Genomic DNA, 19,967 nt, shown 5'->3' on the forward strand with positions numbered 1-19,967 from the left:
TTCATCACTTTAGGCTCTAAATATCATCCACCCCTTCCAGACACCATTAAACTTACCCTGAAAAGACCCCCTTGAAGGCAGTAATATACCCTTACTCTATCTCCATAGCCTAGGGCCGTAGCTGCTGTGCTGGTTTCTCTGAGGCAGGAGGGGAAGAACGCTGGTGAGCCCAAGCTCTCCTATATCCTCCTCCTCACCTCTTGCATCTCCCACCCTGGCAGTGGGGCTTCCAGCCCGCAGAGCCTGTGCTGGGGCTTTCCAACCAAATGCCGCCTCTCAGCAGCGTGCCCATCTGTTCCCTAGAGGGAAGGGAGGTGGAAAGCTTAGGGCCGAGAGCTGCTGGAGTGACAGACACAACATCAACTGCGAGGAGTGTTACAGCAACATGCTAGGAAATCAGTGCACAGTGTGGTGATGCCTTGATGGGAGGAGAAGCAGGAGTCCCTGGAGCCTAGGAGTCAAGCACCAAGTGAGGCAGAGCGGGTGGTGAGACCTCCAGCCTTGGTGCTCATCAGGCGAGCTGTGGATGGCTGAGCCTCTCTCTCCTTTTCTTCTCTTGCTTTCCCACCTATCAATAGGAATAAAGCCAAATGCTTTCAAGAAGAGGGAAAAAATACATCTTCCTTATGCAGATGGAGTTTATCTCAGAGTCTATGAAGGCAGGCTTGCACGAGTGCTGCTTTGCCCCAGCACTGCTTGTTAGAGAGTGTTCTGGTTTAACCTCAGCTGGCAACGAGGTGCCACTCGCTCACATTCCCCCTACAGCAGGATGGGGAGGAGAATCGGGAAAAAGGCAAAACCTGTGGATTGAGATAAGAGCAGTTTAATAATTAAAATAAGGTATAATATAATACTAATACTATTAATACTAATGACATTATTAATACTAACAATGAAAAGAGAAACAACAAAGAGTAAGGCAAAGGAAAAAAACCCAGCAAACACAAGTGGTGCACAATACAGTTGCTGACTGATGCCCATTTGAAGTGATGGTTCCTGCTAAAAGTCATAAAGTGTTCTCCTGCAGCAAAAGTTTCACCCCCTCCTCTTCTCTCCCTCCTGCAGCACAGCCCCATCATCTGCATTTGCAATTGGGGAAACTGAGGCTGGGGTAGGCATGTGGGGATGGCCCAGGTTCCTTTCTCCACATCCAGTTTCCAACCGTCCCGTCCTGGCTGGTTGTCATGTGGTTGTTAGCTACTGTGGGAGAACCGGAAGCAAATCTGTAACAGCGAAATATGGTGCCATCACTAAAAAAACCCCAGGTGCCAAGGAGGGCTAAAGGGGCAGGATGGCAAGTCCCTTCTGTGGTTTGAAATGGTGCTAAGATCAATAACTGCCAAGTCCCTGCAGTGATTGTGCAAGTCGTGACCATCACCACTAGCTGGTCCTCTTGTTAGCTGCATCAGAGATGTCAAGAAATTAAACCTGAACCGCTAAGGAAAAGCAAAATGGATGGATCACAAATCGTTTATTAGCGTTCGCTGATGCTGGTGCTAATGCTTTCAATAAGCCTAATGAAAAGTGTTTGACTGTCTCTGTGAACTTGATTATTGATTATTAGTGAACAATAAGAGTCATTTGATATGTTGCTGATGCCATGCTCCTATTGCATTGCAGTTAGAATGTCAGTTAACGTGCCATTTAATATTCTATTAGTATTGAATTAACACTTATTACACTGTGAAAATCATCACCATAAATCCTTATTAAAGCGTGATCCATACAGCTGGGTGGCAGACTAAGAGGGTGTGTGTGTGCAGATAGACATACTGAGATGCATCATCTGGAGAGGAGAAGGCTCAAGGGGGGGATCTTATCACTCTCTACAACTACCTGAAAGGAGGATGGAGCCAGGAGGTGGGCTCAGTCTCCTCTCCCCAGTAACAAGTGATAGGGCAAGAGGTAACAACTTCAAGCTGTGCCAGGGGAGGTTTATGTTGGATATTAGGGACAATTTCTTCCCCACAAGGTGGTCAGGCATTGGAACAGGCTGTCTAAGGCAGTGATGGAATCACCATCCCTGGAAGTGTTCACAAACCATGTACGTTAGGCCCTTAGGGTTGTGGTTTAGTGATGGACTTGGCAGTCCTGGGTTAAAGGTTGGACTTGATCTCAAAGGTCTTTTCCAGCCTAGTGGATTCTATTCTCATCCACATGGATTCATATTCAGAGCATGCCAGGACTTGGAATTTCCACGCTTGTATGTTGATTTTCCCTGACAGCTTGAGAGGAACAGGTATGCTGAAGAGAACAGCTCAAATCCATTTCACTTACCCTTCCCATTTTCCTTGCAAGGTTGTTTGACTGTAGCTATTGACCATCTTCATAGGGCTGACCTTAGCAGGTGTAGAACAGGTCTTAACATGTTTTCTCTTCAGCAAAGAGGAGGGAAGGTCCCTGGGTGAGTGTCCCATCAGCAGAGAGAGGATGAGGCTCTGCTCCAGCTGCACTACTGAGCTGTTCCTGACATCGCAGGGTCATCTTCACTCCCTCCAAGCAGAGGCTTTTACTGACTAGGTGCAAGGCAGAGCCACAGTGTGTTGCACTGTATCACGTAGCACTGCAGTGTAGGTCCAGAAAGCATCTTGCCAGGGCTGGTGCAGTGCATTGGTGTGCTGGGGGATTTTCAGAGGTGACTCAGAAGCTTTAGCTGTTAATCTGCTTAGCTGCTCATGGCCACCCCCTTGGAGCTCTCACAATCCAGAAAGGGGCTCTGAACACCTTTGGAAAAGATTTAACCCCCAATTCTGACTCGACTCTAAAATGTGTGTGCAAGAAGACTGGTGACCCTAAGGCAGCTGGCTCTGGAGACAACTCTGGGTGTTCCTACAGGGTCCCTGCTCCCAGGTCTGGGGTTCAGTGTTCTCCCTGGGTCCTTGCTTCTACCTGCTATCACTGGTGATTGCATTCTGGGCTGCCCAGCTGAACCAGGGCACTGCCATAGAGTCATAGAATAGTTAGGGTTGGAAAGGACCTTAAGATCATCCAGTTCCAACCCCCTGCCATGGGCAGGGACGCCTCACACTAGACCATGTCGCCCAATGCTCTGTCCAACCGTGTCACAGTGGTGCTGGTTTCTACATGTAGAAGTAGTACCCTGCCAAAGCGCAGCTTTTAAAAACAACATAGATCGCAGCTGAGAGCTTACCTTAAGGCAAGTGCCTGCCTGGCCAGGAGCGTGGGCTTCTGGCCTTCCTTGGTTGGATGGTGCCAGTGCCGACTGGGCCTTTTGGGCTGCTCTGTAAAACAAATGTTTGTCATACCAGAGCTGCTTCCAGCTTGCCCAGCAGCATGGCAAGCCTCCCATTGATGTGCACGCAGCCTGGCCTTCCTCCTGCCCACAGGAAACCCTGGAAGAGCTAGGAGAGCATCCATGGGCATGCTAAAGGGAAGGGGTGAGAGCTGCTGGCTGTAACAGTAGGGTCATGTCGCAAGGGACGGCAGCTGCAGCACAGCATGAATGAAATGCATTCAAATAGAGGAACTTGGAAAGCGTCTGACCTGTGCTAAGAGACTGTATGAAAGCCTACTGTCAAATACTTGTCTTATCTTGAAGCAACAATCTTTCTCCTCTCTCTTTGCTCTTGCAAGCACAATGCATGCATGATTAGCTATGGGGAGAGATGCTGGATTATTTGGATGCTGGTAGGCTGTGGGCAGAGCTCTGAGAGGTGAAGGAGCAACAGCTCTGGAGGCTAAGCTTCCCTCTTTATCCGCAGAACAAACACGGTGTTTGCTGCTGCAGGGCAAACCCTCCCAGCCTGTCTGAGCCTGGCCCTGATGGGTATGGCTGCCGGGGGAAAGAGGAATGATGTCCCCATGTTTTCTTCAGCCTTAGACCTCTCATCAGCATCTCCTCATCTCCTCTGTGCAAGCCACCCTCTGGAGGTGGGAAGTGGTACAGAGCAGGTGCCTTGGCCCAGAATGCATTTGTCTTCACAGCACCTTCTGATAAGGAACAAAATGCTTGTCATGCAGCTCCAACTGGGTAGTCTACCCTCTGCCTTGTAGTGGTTGGCAATCAAGCCTATGGCAGTTGCTGGTCCTGCTGCTGCTCCTCTGCCTGCTGCCCCTTGCTGTCATTCCTCCTCTCTTGTCTCAACTGGGATGTTGCCAGGACATGCTGCATGTGTCAAAGGGATGGCAGTGACACCCCTGAAGCCTCTCCTTTGCACCCTAAAATCTGCACTTGCCTGCCCAAGCAGGTAGATGTGCATTGGCAAGACCCTGTGTGTGTGTGTGTTAGGAGTGTGGTGTTGGAGGAGTGAATCCCCTTTTTGACAAAGCTGTTTCTTGCTAAGGGGATGGAGAGGGGACATGCACTAGAGCTCCTTCCCCGCATGCTGCTGAAACTGAGGGATAGAGTGGCTGTGCCCTTAGCTGACACAGCCCTGAACCCTTGCCCACCAGGCTTGGCAGGGGTCTGGGAAATAACACTCTTGTATACTTGAAGGTGAAAGAACTCCTTCTGACCTTTCCCATTGGCAGTATTAGAAGGGATTTAGTGACCAGGATCTCTTGAAGCCTTCCAAAGTCTTTTTTTGGTGCAGGTTTACGCTACAGATCCCATGGACCAAATGTTTCTGAAACCCTTCCAAAAACCACTGTGAAATACATGACCATGGGGCAGCAATGGTGAGGAGATGATGTGGTTCTCTGGCAAGGCAAGAGAGTACTGTGGAGTTCGTGAGCAAAGCAGTAAATGGAAAAGACAAAACAGAGATGATGGAGGGGTTTGTTAATCTCCCCCTCCTCTTTCTCGTCCTCTGCAGGTGTTATGTAGAAGACAGAAGCTCCAAGGTGGCCTGGTTAAACCGTTCCGGCATCATTTTTGCGGGAGAGGACAAGTGGTCTCTGGACCCTCGAGTAGAGCTGGAGAAGAGAAACCCCCTGGAATACAGCCTGCGGATCCAGAAAGTGGATGTCTACGATGAGGGGTCCTACACGTGTTCAGTGCAGACACAGCATCACCCCAAGACTTCCCAGGTTTACTTGATCGTGCAAGGTAAGCAGCATGGCTGAGAAGAGAAGCAAAGAGCAAGACACAGTGGGTGGAGGGTTCTGTAACTATCTTAGGGAAACCCCAAAGTCGGTATTCTTTCGTGGTGTAACAGAGTAAACACAACTAAGGAGATCACCAATACTGGTAAGGGCATTATGGAGTTTATTTGTTCCATCCTGTCCAGTCCAGAATACCAAATGAGTGAATTTACTCAGTTTTGGTTTGCTTTGCTTTTAATCTTCACACCATTCTGTCTATCTGCCTATTTATCTAAAATATTTATAGAGCAGCTTAGGTAGATAGTTGTGTATGAATGTGTGTGATACATATTACAGATATATTCAGCTTCTACATTATCATTCAGGCAGGAGTTTGTTGTTTCTTCTTCTTTGTCTGGTAACCCCAAAGGCTGCAGATTTTTATGTCCCTCAACAAGAGTCTGAATCTCTCTGGATATAAATGCATGCATGAAGGGACTCTTGCTGGTATCACTCGGCATGCTGGGGGCTAAGTAGCATACAGAGTGTTTCTCTGCAAGGTGAAGTCTGGATGTATGGTCAGAGGTGATGTTTAACATGTGAGTTTAGTGAGACAGAAAGCTCCTGCTTAGTTTTCTTGCACAAAATCCTCCCCAGCAGTGTGAATAGCAGCTCTCCTGGCTTGGCTGAGTGTTTGCTGGAGCGTGCAATGCACTCACCAGCCGTGGAGGTGTACCCTGCCTTGCCGCATAGCTAACTGGCTGTAGGTGTTTTGTTGCTGGTAAAATCTGACAGCACACCATTTCCATTTACCTGCCAAGAAAAACATAGGTACAAATGAATTTTACAGCCATGCACATGTATTATTAATTCCATTTGTGCCTATTAGACATGGGCCTAAGCAAGAAAATTGAGTTCTGTGGCTTAGTTTTCACCTAAACATGTGGGTGTCCAGCTCTGAAAGACTGCCACCTTTCCGAGGATGAGAAAATACAGGTTTTGGCACACCTAAATAATCTAGGTGCCTGTAAACAAGGTACCTGTGGATAATCTTTGTTCTAACGCCCACCACAGGTTTAAGAACAAACCCACTGCAAACTCGTGCTTCCTTTTAAAGCCCCAGGTCCTGTAACCCTGTAATTAGGTGAAACTCAGAGCTTTGATTTTCCCCAAATTAAATTTAATCTGGTAAAAAAAAAAAACCAAAAAAAAAAACAACAACAAAAACAAAACCAAAAAACCCAAGCAGAATATAACTACAAAATCCTTTTCCATTTGGAAGAGTTATACTCATCATTTTAAAACCATGCTTTAAAAATAACCTGAACTAATAAAACTAATTTGTTACAGAATAGTATCTGCTAGAAAATAATCTTTTTTCCTCTCTGACTATTATTTTCTCATATTGATTATTATTATTCTCAGATTTGGAGGTTGTCTGCCTGAAAAATAGCCTGCCGCTAGTAAAAATGAAAGGAGTTTGGATATTGAGTTTAAGCTTTTTAGTTGTATTTATTCAGTGTATTTTATTTAATTCTTTCTGTGTTTGTGCATTTAAAATCATTGGCTATGTGAAGCTCTGGGCATCCCAAATGTAAAAATAAAGGAAGAAAAAGAAAATGCACCTCCTGAAAAGATTAAATAACACGGTGGTCAACAAGTGTGCCTGGTAATCTGGCAGGAGGATTCCTGGAATGATGGTCAATGATTCTCTATGAACAAGCCCAGGGAGACCAAAGCAAGGTCAGAGACTCTCTGCTAGCCTTGCACCCATTGGTGATGCCTGGATCTGTTAGTGGAAGATCCTGCAATGGTAGCTGCTCATGCCCTGGCAGCAATAGGGGGCTTCTTGTTCTTCTCAGTTAGCACTGTCACGGGTATTTCTGCTCTCCACTGCGCTGTGTGCCAAAGGCAGGTCCTTAATCTCCCCCAGTTGAACTCCCTTATCTGTATAGCCAGTGTGAAAACCCAGCCCCTATTACCCCTAGAAACAATGCGATAGCTATAGCAGAGACTAACAAACAGGTAGGAAGTTACTAGAGTGATGCCAGAGCCCTTTTAATCAGAGAAGACCATTTCCCTGTCCACAGTGCCAGCTGAAATAGATGGGCTTTGGTGTATCCTGAGATCACTGCAGGGTAATGGAGTTGCATTCTAGGAGCAGGTCCTTTCCTCCCTTCAGAAAATCAGCTTTCCCTGGGGTGAGCTCTGCTCAGTGAACGCTGCTGGTCAGAGCTGCAGCAGCATGTCTCAGAAAGAGGGCCATCACCTCTCTAATGTGTGTGCCTATGTCCTTCTGTATTTTCAAGGAAAGAGCCAATTCTACCTTGTCAGCCAGCACCCATCTCTGCATAGACAGCTTACTCAGTCTGCTCCTTTCCTCTCTTAAGTATGTATGTCTACTCTCAGCTGAAACATATTGCAGAGGTCTAGAAGAGGGGTAGTGAAACAACAGCAAAAAGTCTTCTTCTTAAGTCTTTCCTCCTTTTTAAACTTAAAGCCAACTCCTCTGGTAGAAGTAGGCATCCCATGGCCATCTCTTCTGTCTTTCCAACCCACTGCTTGCAGGGTAGATTGGATTGGAAGCATCTGTCTCTGCCTAGCTCAGTTGCTAACAGATGCTTGTATTGCGCTCTCTGCACTGGGGTGAATGCATGGAGAGGCTGCTTTCAATCACCACCTCACTCAAAAAGCATTTTGTGCTGCTTCAGTTGAGGTGTAATGGCTATTAGTGAATCTCTCTGTTTACTACCCCGGATATTTCTGTTGGCATCTGATCAGAGTAGCAAAGAGCTGGAAGGACCCATAAGAGGTAGTCTGGCCCTTCTCCATGCAGTCAGACAAGATCAGCTATACAGTAGCTGCCCCCAACATGTATTCTTTGAAGACACCCTGTGCCTGCACAACCAATGCATGGCCATTATTATACTCTCTTTGACTTGGAAAGCTTTTATGATCCAAATTGATTTTGCTGCCAATTATTTCTGGTCCTTCAAAGACACGTGGTGGTAATTTCTCCTTTTACTCCAAACTACCTTTTGTCTGCTAGAAGCCCATTAATCCTTGTGTTGCAGACCTCTCTAGGCCATCTTAACAGTCCCACTGCTTCTCACAGGTCATGTTTTCCAACCCTTATGTCATGTGGATTTCACTAATATGTGGTTTGTCTACATGTTTCCTTAAGTGTACTGTCCAAACCAAAGCAAGAGTTCCAGTTTAGGATTAAGCTGTGCAGATAAAAGTACAAGGTGTGTTTTGTGTATCATACTTCACTTACCTAACCCTGGAATGAGATGGGATTTACCCTTTTTTTATGAGTGCCTCATTGCTTTTGCATATTCATTCTCTCTGCTGTTTTCTAAGCCTCTCTTACTGGTTTGCAGCACAGTCTGTAGCTCATTCCCCACTCCTGTATTTAGGCATTAGTTGTTTCCCCCCATCTTCCTGAGCATAGCACTTCGTGTTCACTGTAGTTGGATGCCATCTGGTTGGTTTCTCCATGGAGACCATTGGAGATCCTGGTCTCCAAAGAACTTGCACATGCCCCCAACTTGGTGTCATCAATGAAAGTCAGGTGCCTTCTTTCCGTTTCATTATGAAGGTGTTAATTAAAGCATTGAAGAGATCAGGGCACAAAAGTGGACTGTGGTAGCAACCCACTGAAACCTCCGTCCCTGGTGGAAAGCAGTCTGGTGATTAGAGCTGTTTGAAGTGTCCTGATGGTGATTTAACATCCCCCATATTCTGTTAGCTTGTTCAAGAGACTGTTAGACCTTCTGAAGTCAGAATATATCACATCATCATACATACTGCTCCTGCGTTATCTTTTATGTCAGATATCCTGAAAAAAAAAAAAAGGAATGAGGCTGGGATGCTATCATGTGTGCTTACTAAAAGTACATTGCTAATTTTTTTCTTTTACTGTATCATTATCCTTATAAATGAGATGTTTAATTGCTCATTCCAGTATGTTGAGTGACTTGTTCCAGGATAATCAGTTATAATGAGGATGTGGTGGCTGCCCCTTTCCCAGCATTACCTTGGGTTATTCTTTTAGAGCTATATCTTCAAGCCCTTCTCAGGTATTAAATATCAGTGGAGAAATCCCTATAGTCATAGAATCACAGAATGGTTGGGGTTGAAAAGGATCTTAAGATCATCTAGTTCCAGCCCCCTTATTTGTCTCATCAGGGTGACAGGCACAAAAGGCACAGTGATTTTAGCAGGCATTGGGTTTAAAAGGTTTCTGCAATAAAGTCTTAGGCCTGTCCAAGTCAGGCTAAAGGAATAACTCTTTCAACTAGGAGCAAGCAGATGGTTGCTGTATTTGCAGGCCAGAGCCTTTACAGCAAGGCAGCATTGTGAATGGAGATGGTTGGGAACTTTTCAGTGAAATTAAAGCATTTCACTGGTTTGGGCTTTGATTAAAATTTAATAGGGAAGGTTTTACAGGTTTGAGGTGCTTTTTCTTGTCAAAATCGGGATGAGAAAAAGGTACAGCATTGCCACTGCCTATCTAAAAAATAGAGCATTCAGCTGAGGTATGAAGAACTCAGGTTTGCATTTGTGCTCAGACCCTGGGAATCCTGCAGGCTCACTAACATTTCTTGTGGTTACCAGTTATTGGCTGTTCAAAGATGTGGGCTCTCCCTTGCTTTAATGTTTATTTCATGACAAGAAACAAAAATCAAAAGGGCTTTGTGATTTTGGCAAAATGAAATCAAATTTGGAACCGTCAGCAGCAAATTTTCACAAAGAGGAATTCTTGTTTACTGCCTAGCCCTAATCACAAACTCCAAGTCAAATGTATAGCAGCTAAAGGCCAAATCCTACAGTTTTCTTTCAAACTGATAGGCATTCGTGTATGAAAAGAACCACAGGGTGTAGCCTTTCTCCGTTAAGAATTGCCTTTGTAGAGCTCCTTGCTTGCAGAGGTTCAGACTGACCATGCATTGTTTCAAAGTGGTATAAAGATGTATTTGTTGTTGCTGGGATTTAACCATAGAAGATCTATTATTAACTCTATGATGTGGTAGATTAGCTGTGCCCCCTCTCAGTCCCCTCCCCTGAAATTAAAGGACTTTGTGCTGGTGACTGGTAAAACACTGCAGAGAGAAATTGTTTACCCAGGAAGGCAGCTGAAGCCAGCCTGGCTTCCCCTGTGTAAGCACTGCTCTGCCAGTGAGCCCCTTACAAGAGCTGGGTCTATGGCTGGGGAAGGAAGGGATTTGCCACCATCCACTCAGCCCTTTGGCCTCATTGCTGAAGACAGAGATGGGGAAAGATTATGACTGCGAAAAGGCTTTCTGAGCAGAACTGCAGCAAAGAACATGAGCATGTTTTATAGGAGCATGAAGTCACGTATCAGGCGGAGGTAACTTCTGTTGGTCACCAGCCTGCGGCCCGAGCCAATGAACCAGAGTGGGGTTCCTCCAACCAAATGTAGGTGTTACCACTGGAGTGGGTCACCTTGCACTCCCTTTGTCGTTAGTGTGGAGAAGCAGGCTGTTCTAACACGCAGCCCAGCTCATGCTGAAGCAGTAATTCAGAACTCATCAGACACAATGTCAGGGTCCCTCCATTGGCTGTAATGGGAACCCCAAGGTGAGTAGTCCATGTGGTGCCATGCATCCTTTTAGTCTTTCCAGACCCCTTTCTGTCAATCTCCATTGGAGTTTATTCCCTGCCAGAATAGAGGGTTGGGGGCTGTTAGTGCTTGTCGGGTTGCTGGGACACAGAGATGGGCTGATTATGAGCTCAGCAGAGCTGTGGTGCTAGCCCTTCTTCCCCTAGCATTCCTGGCCTTCCACCTCTTCAGCCAGCACTGCAAGCAGAGCGGTTTGAAGAGAGCTGAAGCTGTTTTTCCTTTGCTGAGCCAGACAATAAGGATGTGGGAGTTAGATGCTGTTTGCTTCCCCGCTTTGTCGGCGCAGAGCCCAGAACTTGAAGGAATCTTTCTGAGCAGTAACACTGTAGTGCTTGCAATTCCACAGAGTCTGCAGTAGGTAAGACCGAGCACAGACCTCTTTGTCTTTTTCAGGACATAGCCCCAATGGGAAAATGACACTGAACTTGGCATGCTGTTGCAAAGAATAATGAGATAACATGGGAGTATGAATTTGCTTGGAGGAAGAAAAGAGATCATTTTACTGGGAGCGGTGAGGGAGAAGAAGAAAAGATTGGAAGGAGGAGATAAATTCAGATTACTATGGGGACCGGGAGAAACAGGACCAGCGTGCTCAGAAGGAAGTGACAGCAGATCAGTTTGATGCAGAAAATAAGCTGAGAGAGCAGGGAATCATCCTGGGGAGCTGAAGCACGGTAGATCTTGCTACCCCTCTTCTGCTGTTACCATGGACTGTGGTTTCCTACCAGCAAAATAATCCCAGGATTTCCAGCACACAGCAGTATTGGTGACAGTCTTTCTAGGTTTTCAGAGCTGGTTTGTTTTGCCCAAAGTCATAAATTGCAGGAAACTGCACCTGGTGTTTCCAAGGAACTTCCTAACACTCCCCATCTAGTATTTTTATGGCCTCCCCATAGTGTCCTCATGCCTCTCCTGTTTTCCTATCTTCAGGCATGGCTGGGATATTACTATGCAGCATAGGGTTTGGCTCTGTTATATAGGTTGGATCTCAGCACTTAGTGCATAAATCAGGAGGTTTTTCTGGAAATATTTTGGTGCTTGCATTGCAGGTGCAAGGCAGGAGACAAAAACAGAGCACTTCAAAAAATGCTTACTCATTTTGGAGAAAGAAGTAGCACATAAAATACAGAGAATGCTTTTCTATGGCTAGGAGGAAGGATCCTGATTTGATAACCCAACTCCATAGTGATATAAATCAGCTTAGCTCGAGTGTCTCTTTAGAGTGGCATCAGCTGATTTTGTGTGATCCAGATTCAGGCCAGTGCTGCGAAAGGGTTTGTGTTGTTATTTCTCACTGTGATTGTCTTGGTTGACAGTCCCAGGCCTTAGCCTGGACTGTAAGACAGTGGAGTGGGGACAATATACTGCTCTCAGCTCCAAACACAGCAAGAACCCAGTCCCACCACCAAGTCTCCTGACCCTTGAGAGAGTGCAAATAGCCATTTGTTATAAAGCCAAGTGCGTTCCTTCTCCCACTGCTGAAAAAGCAATGGCCATGGTAGCACAACAGAATTGCCTTGACCTGTTTCAAGCCTTGAGATTTGACCCAATTTGCCTACAACAGGGTATAGCCCTGACGTCTTAAGTCAATGGTTCTCATTGCTTGCTCTCTCCTTAGCACCATAGAAAGCTTTGGGTTGGAAACGACCTTAAGATCACCCAGTTCCAACTGCCTGCCGTGGGCATGGACACCTCACACTAAACCATGTCACCCAGGGTTCTGTCCAGCCTGGCCTTGAGCACTGGCAGGGATGGAGCATTCACAGCTTCCTTGGGCAACCCATTCCAGTGCCTCACCACCCTCACAGTAAAGAACTTCTTCCTTATGTCTAACCTGAATTTCCCCTGTTTCAGTTTGAACCCATCACCCCTTGTCCTATCGTTACAGTCCCTGATGAAGAGTCCCTCTCCATTATCCTTCAGATATGTCCAGTGTCTTGTAAGTGAGGAACAATTTTTTGCTACCACCTCTTGAGATCACTTTGCAGAAAAGAAGTTCTAGGATATACAGGAATAATGATCTTACTCATTGTCCATAGCAGGCCTTTAGCTGCTGAGTAGCTTGAAAATGAGAAAAAATATGGTGTTGTGTTTTTTTTTTTTTAAATCTTATCTGAAGCTTTGGATTTCTAACCCAAAATAATGAGAAAAGATTTATAGCTGGTCTCCACTAGAAACTTTAGGATCAGCTTGTCTTTTTCTTCGCAGTACGGATGAAAGCTGAGGTTAATCATGCTCCACATTTCTCTGTCTCAGATCAACCTTTTCCCTATCTTTACTGTCCATTTTATTTTCTTCTTTTCATTTGAAAGAAATACTGCCAGGCTGAGGTTAGCCAGGTTTGCAGTTCACTCGCTTTAGCTTTTATTATACCCAGACCGTACAGATACTGGGAGTAGCTTGGCTTCCTAAGGAAACAAAGTGTGTATGGGTTTATTTGTATCGTTATGGTGTTTGGCTGCCCTTCTGCTCGGCACTGCTTTGCTCAGTTCACTCCAGCACCCCTCATACCTGCCATGACCATGCCCCAGTAAGAGCTCCTGTCCCTCATATTCTCACTAGTGGACCCAATCTCCTCGTGCACCCCTTTCCAATGGGATGTATAAAAGGCTATATGGTTGCAGGCTGGTTTGGAGCCACATGGCATGCCAGCTAGCTGGTGTCGCCTTGACTAACACTGGTGAAGAGCTTACAAGGCTTTCTAAGGTATGAGGCACCAGGACCTGGGACACGTAGCTGCAGTAAACCAAGCCTTGCTAATTCCAGCATCCATGGAACAGCGTGTTCCTTTTGTCTGTTTTTTCTTATTTCACTGGTGCCAATGGAGTCGATACTGCTAATCTGCCATGCTCAAAAATCCATATGGGATGAAATTCCAGATTCCTAGGGTCCATCAGCTCATGTTCTGTGTTTTTGGCTGCTGTGGTACTGTCTACACTCATCGTAGCTGTGTGTTAATGGATGAGAACCTGGATCAAAATCTTGATTTCACTGAAATTAAAGGGAATTTTGCTTCATTGGAGCCAAGATTTCAACTGAAATTGGAATTGGCTAGAAACAGATTTTAAAATAAACCTAAATTGAGCCAGCAGCTCAAAACCAACATCAAGACTTGTAGAAAGAAGCAAATTTATTTCCTACTTTAAAAGCTTTTCTATTTTTGCTATTTAATAGCAATTAACTACAGAAAGAAAGAAACGTGCATGTCAGGAAATGGAAAGAGGAGATAGTATTTCTAAAATGAGACTTGTCTTTTTACAAGTGACTTGAGGATTTGAAGAGTGGAGAAAGGCAGGTAGGCATGGGCTCTGTGCTGTGCATCCTGTGTCTGCATGGTGCATATTGACCCCTGCGGTAACCGTGTGTCCCTATGATTTGTCTCTATCCAGTTGCTGGCCCTCATCACTCCTGAACGGATCCATAGTCTGTCTTTCTGGTGTATATGCATGCTATGCCTTATAGACTGAGCCTCCAGCTGCTTTCCACAAAAAAACAACAAATGATAAATTGCATTAAGTAATAGGTTTTCAGGGTTTGGATTTTGATGGCTTTTTCAGAGCTCCAGCTCTTCTTTTTATCTTTAGAAACACTGGAATTGCTATCCCAGTAGCAGCTCCTTACTCACCAGAAAGTGAAGAAACAGTCGGAAAAAATAATGACTTAATATCACATTTGCTGTAGAGCTGCTGAAATGTCAGTAGTTGGTTGCTTGGGAAAGAGAAAGAAAAAAAAAAGCCCTCCAAAATAACAGAATAGCAGCTTGGTTTAATAAAGCCTGAAATGTGATAGTTAAGGGGAAAAAAATAACTTGCCAACTGTGCACACAACAAAATAGACAAAAAAGAAGCAGATACTTCGACATATGGCTTCCATTTACAGAGTATTCAGACGAGGAGCACTTTCTCAAAACTGAACTGTAGCTTTTGAAAATGCCTTTTAAAAAAAAGCAAATATTAGGTTTAAAAGTGTTAATCTTCAACAGCAAAGAGGAGGAAGGTTGTTCCTGGAAAGAGACAAAGGTTGTTCCCGGAAAGAGACAAAGGTTGGCTCAGGGAGTGAGAGTACGTGGCCACTCTCATCGTCAGCACTGGATCTCTCACAGCACAGGGTGTCAGCGGGCAGACCTGTGGTAGGAGGAACCAAGCCCTATGTGAGAAGTAGTAGTGGAGTGTGAAGGTCTGAGAATACGATGAAAAGGTCGGTTTGTTTTTCGGACACATTGGGAGTGCCATCTTTTGTTTGCCTGTTTTTTGCTGAAAGCCCTTTGGAGATCCCCGGAAGTGAGCTGCAAGCTTTCTCGGTTCTGATATCAAAAGGCTGCTGAGTCTTGGGCAATACTACGTTTGCAATTCCCTCCTTCTTCATGTGTCAGATTCCCCTTACATCCTCTACTTGATGGCATGGTCTTCCAGAGAATCTTCTGGGAACGTAAAATCATAGAATGGTTGGGGCTGGAAAGGACCTTAAGATCATCTAGCTCTAGCCCCCTGCCACGGGCAGGGATGCCTTACACTAGACCATGTTGCCCAAGGCTCTGCCTGGCCTAACGTCTTAATTTGTTATGTGGACACACATAGGAACAAGGAACAGGTCTTAAAAAAGAAGACATTTGGGCTCCTCAAACAAATGCAACTGCATTTTTGTTTCCCATTCCGTGAAGGTTACCTTTAAAAGAAAAGAAATCTGTGGAAGAAAAAAATTGATAACTAGGGAGGTCCTCTTTAATGAAATGAGAATTGGATTTTGGTGATAAGTTTTAATTTAGGGCAAATAATTTAATTGGAATGACTCATTAATTTTGGGGTGCGTAAATTGGGCCTCTGGCAGCCTATTATCTTCTTTATTCCTTTCTGAGTCTTCTCTGTCAGCAGCATAAGAAAAGCCATTTGCCTTTAATAAGGTAAGGAGGCACTCCCTTTGGATGTGTGAGGAAGGGACTCTGAAGCTGCAGTGATTTTAACTTAATGGCATCTCACCTTTGGGTGCCTTCAGCTTATGAGCCACTCAGGCTGCAAGACCAGTGAGTTTGTTTTCACAGCATCCTGGCCTATGGATACTCAGCTATGCACAGCGTACAGCTGCTGTGGTGGGCCTGGGGCACCTGGCCATGGTTGACTTGGGCATAAGAGAGGTTGAGCTCTGCTTGGAAGGGCGGTCACGACCTGGCTGCTGGATGCATTGACAGAATTGTGTGAGCTATGCCACCATAAGAAGATGTATTTAAGGACTAGAGGGCTGTAGATTGAACTCTGAGTTAGTGGGTGAGTGGGACATCTACTCTTGTTTTGTTTGGGAGGTTCAGCTCTCAGCTTTGATATGCAGCGAGTATGTCCATTGGTGTGTTAAGTGCAGACAGCCAAAGTAAAACACACACAAAGAGCCTTTCAAAGGAAGAGAAGCCAAGAAGCAAGATCCTAAACCTGAATTCTGCATGGCCCTCACGCAGGTGCTGCATCAGCAGCTGTAGTCTGGAGAGTCTCTTCAAACTGATTGTCCCCTTGTTAGACTGATGGAAACGTGACTTGTGGGTATGTTCCTGTTTTGAATGCGGAAAAAAAAGCTTTGAACTGAAGTGGGATAAATCTCACCAAATAACCACAGAACAGACTTTGCAAGGTAGAAGCCTTATGACCTTGGCTATACAGATCCAACAATGATTTTGGGATTATGAATGCATAGAGCTCCCAAGTCACAATTTTACCTGAGAGGTTAATCCACTTGGTGACCTCCTCGAAAGAGGTTAAGAACAAAAGTTCATAGAAAGACCACCCCTCATTAACCTAGTGTGAATGTTTCACATAGTTCATGGCATGCCTGTGTTCCAGAGGAATACTTAACAGCTTTGCAAAGCTTGTAAACCATCTTTGCAATTGAGGTTGACACCTTGGTTATGCCTATACCTCCTCGGTGAATAGTATCAGAGAAAGCTCAGATGGCATAGACTGGCTCATGTTCATGCTGTCCTGGGGTAATGGTTGGACTTTGTTTTAAGGGTCTTTTCCAAGCTAGTTGATTCTATGATGCTGCGGTACTGCCTTTTGAAATGGACAAATAGTGTCCACACTGCATTGGGCATTGGTAGGGAGCCTGATCTTCTCCATGCTCCCCGTGGTTCCCCTGTGGCCCAGAGAGATGCTTCTCTCTTTGTTATGTTTTCTGGTTAAAAGTGCCTGAAATAATGTGAAGGCTGGGACACACTTTGGCAAACTGGTGTTCTTATAACCGGATGACAAGAGTGTGTGTTACATGGCATGAGAGTACATGGAGTTTAAAAGCCTGTGGAGTTGGTGTCGGAGGACTTTGAAGAAGTTGAACTTGGTATTGTCTGTGTGTCTGGAATGGGCTGTCAGTGTCAGCTGTGCCTTCTCCTCCTCTGAGACGGGATGCACTAGTTCATTGCAGGAAAGAGCCTGGGAGTAACCTCATGTTTGTGCGCATGGAGTGCGCAAAACTAAGAAGCTGTGGTTTGCTCTCTGGAGCAAAAGAGAACAAACCACACTGACAGTATAGACAAAGCCATCCAAGGTCATAAAAGGTTTGCCTCATTTTAACAAATCCAGCGTGTGCCCGTGGTTCTGCTAGATAAATTGCACAGGTGTCCTGTCAGAGGCAGGACTAAAATGCAAGTCCAGATACATACATCTCTGTCACTTAGTCTCTTAAGTGTAACTCTCTTAAGGTGTCGCATCTCTTCCCTGTATGGACACTTAGTCATGCAAACAGAAGTGGTATCCTACAGGTGAGATTCATCACACTTAATCTTAGACATCTAAGTGTTAGTAGCACAAATCTAAGCTAGTCAGCTGGCCCTCATTTGTAGTCTGTTGGGAGAAGTTGGCATCTTACTCTTTCTGCTGTCTGCCTTGAGATAATGTGATGGATCATCCTCCGAAGTCCCTGTTTCTCTGTTTGGATTACAGGAAGATTTACACAGATGTACTCAGCAAACTTTTCAATGTCTAAAATTTGGTTATATGAATCTACCTGGCATGTCTATGCAGGAAAGATGACAGACTAGTTCTAAAGACTTCAGCATTACCCACAATCCAGCACTGTCTCCTCAGCAGCGTTGACTGACCTTGACTCTTCCTCTTGCCATAACCTGGACTGTGTGACTTCAAATAGTCTAACAATACCCTTTCTTTTAGTCTGTAATCTGTTCTACACTGGATAACGCTTTCGGTTATAATCCCTGACGTACTTACATGTCGCAATGGGCAGCTGCATTCCCCTCCAGCTTTAAGCCTGACATGAATTTGTGCAAGCCCTCCCAGAGGAAGGTTGCCATCTCCTTCTCTGGATACTTTCGCCTGCTGTTTCCCACTGAACCACAGGGTAAGGGACTACCCTTAGAAGATCCTTTTCCCAGAGGCACCAGCCCAGCAAAGCCCCGAGGCACAGGCTTAATTGTTCACTAGATGAGAAATGCTGTTCTATCCCAAACTAGTCCAGGCTTCTCCATTTTTCTCCTGGATTTCATGCTGCCCCTGTCTCTCCAGTCCTTGAACTCCTTTGAGACATCACTAGGATTAGACCCAAGTGCTTCTTCGTCTCTCCTTTCTTCTTCCCAAAGGGAAAACTATATAAGATTTGAAAAAGAAACTCTTAATCACTTGCACCTCTAGTTCCCAGGAGCTGCAGTGACTGTTGTGTATCAGTGCTGAGGGCTGCCATGCTTATTTCCAACTCCAGTGAGGCAAAGTCCATTAGTCCCTATGGATTTCACAGTATCACCCTACTTCCTGGTGCTCAGGAGTGCACTGCTGGCTGGTCTCTCTGCCAGCCCTTTCCACTCCCTTAAAAAAGCACCAAACAGAAACTAAAACAGAAATAAAACCGCTGCAAAACCAAGGGAAAAAAAACCCTTCAACATCTTCATTTTTCTAATCCTGTGGGTTTTGTGGGCACGTTTCTGCCAGCCCTTGCAGAAACTCCAGAGTCTGCACCTGAACAGCAGAAACTCTTTGGCTCCCAGATCAAATCAAATTGCTGTTTATTTCATTGCCCTGATAAATTTTTTATTAACTGTGTTAGAAGTCTGCGCGTAAGGGAGAGGGGGAAGAGAAAGCAAAAAGCTGTTCAGGAATGTGGACTGGGCAAAGTGCCCACAATTAATGGGGTAGCAGTGACCAGCGGGTATTTGAAGATTTGCCATTGCCAACTGCCAGGAGGATTTTGCTGCCTGTGACAGCTGGTCATGGTTATTGGACGACTGCTTCTGTGTACATCTTAGATCTGTGTCTTTGTACGTCCCTTATCCCGAGTCACTCTCAGTTTCTGTTTCGCAGGGACATACTGAAGCAATTAGGGCGTGTTGGATGATTGCAGGGAGGAGCGAACAGTGTTGGGTAATACAAAAAGGAATCCAATTTCTGTCCTGCTCTAGCCCTAACTCCCCCATCTCAAGATGAGCGCAGACCACTCTCCCTGAGATAGACCTCAGCGTCACCTGAATTTGAATTGCAGCTTTGCAGCTCTACCCAACCACTTGGTTATTCCTTATTCATCGCTGCTACAGGGCACTGGGCCTCTTCAAAGATCATTACAGCCCATTCTGAGTGATAGCCCTCTTCAAGGAAGCAAATCCCACCTTTTGATGCACGATATACGTTGTTTCTTGATGAAAGGCTGCAAACTCAGATGGTTTCTACTGCACAGCAGCCTCTAATGAGGGCAAAGTGAGACTGCTGACTTCACCACCAAACTTGAGGGAAAGGCTCTGTATGGGTAAATGTCTTATACGTATCTGCCAGAGCCTGTCTGAGAGGCATTGCATCTCCTTGGGAATGCAGTTTATCCAGCAGATAGGCCAAAGCAGAATAATTGATGTAGAGAAGGATCTCAGAATATAAGGCTTAAACACAGTGCAGGCACATTCAAGTGGAAGGGAAGTGGCGATAGTGTTCATTTGTCTGCAGGGAAGTCAGGGGAAATAAAAGCCTAGTATCCATTCTCACTGAACTTTCTGATCTGGAGCTACCCATAAGGGGCAGTGGCTTGGCTACACATAAGTTTTAGCTGCATGAAGACTTCTTTAGGATGTAAAGGGGACACAGGGGCAAAATGAACCCATGGTGCCTGACATGAAAAAGGCAACGGTTGTGGATGCTAATCCTCCCTTTTTTTTTGTAGCTTATGTTTCTTCTGGGTCTGGTACACTCAGCCATTGTCCTGTTCCGGAAGTGGAAGCTCAGACCAGTGATGGAAAACTCTTCGGAGATGTGCAGTCATGCCTTCTCAGGAGCTTTCCAACCCAGTACTATAGAGCTAACAGCAGAGTGACCTGATTTGTTTGAAAGGCATAACTGGGGCACACTTGACACCATGCAGGGAGAGA

General features: G+C 45.4%; 1 protein-coding gene across 4 annotated transcripts in view; it reads left to right on the forward strand.

Moving 5' to 3' along the window:
- LSAMP (limbic system associated membrane protein) overlaps positions 1 to 19,967 on the forward strand; it is a 991,105-nt gene that overhangs the window by 831,343 nt on the left and 139,795 nt on the right. For all 4 annotated transcript variants that reach the window (XM_065675649.1, XM_065675651.1, XM_065675652.1 and 1 more), the window contains one exon: positions 4,776 to 5,008. In XM_065675649.1, coding sequence (XP_065531721.1) covers positions 4,776 to 5,008 — 233 coding nt within the window. The remainder of the gene's footprint in view (positions 1 to 4,775; positions 5,009 to 19,967) is intronic.

Source organism: Lathamus discolor, chromosome 4 (genome assembly GCF_037157495.1).
Source record: "Lathamus discolor isolate bLatDis1 chromosome 4, bLatDis1.hap1, whole genome shotgun sequence".
In the NCBI taxonomy this organism is placed as follows: Eukaryota; Metazoa; Chordata; class Aves; order Psittaciformes; family Psittacidae; genus Lathamus; species Lathamus discolor.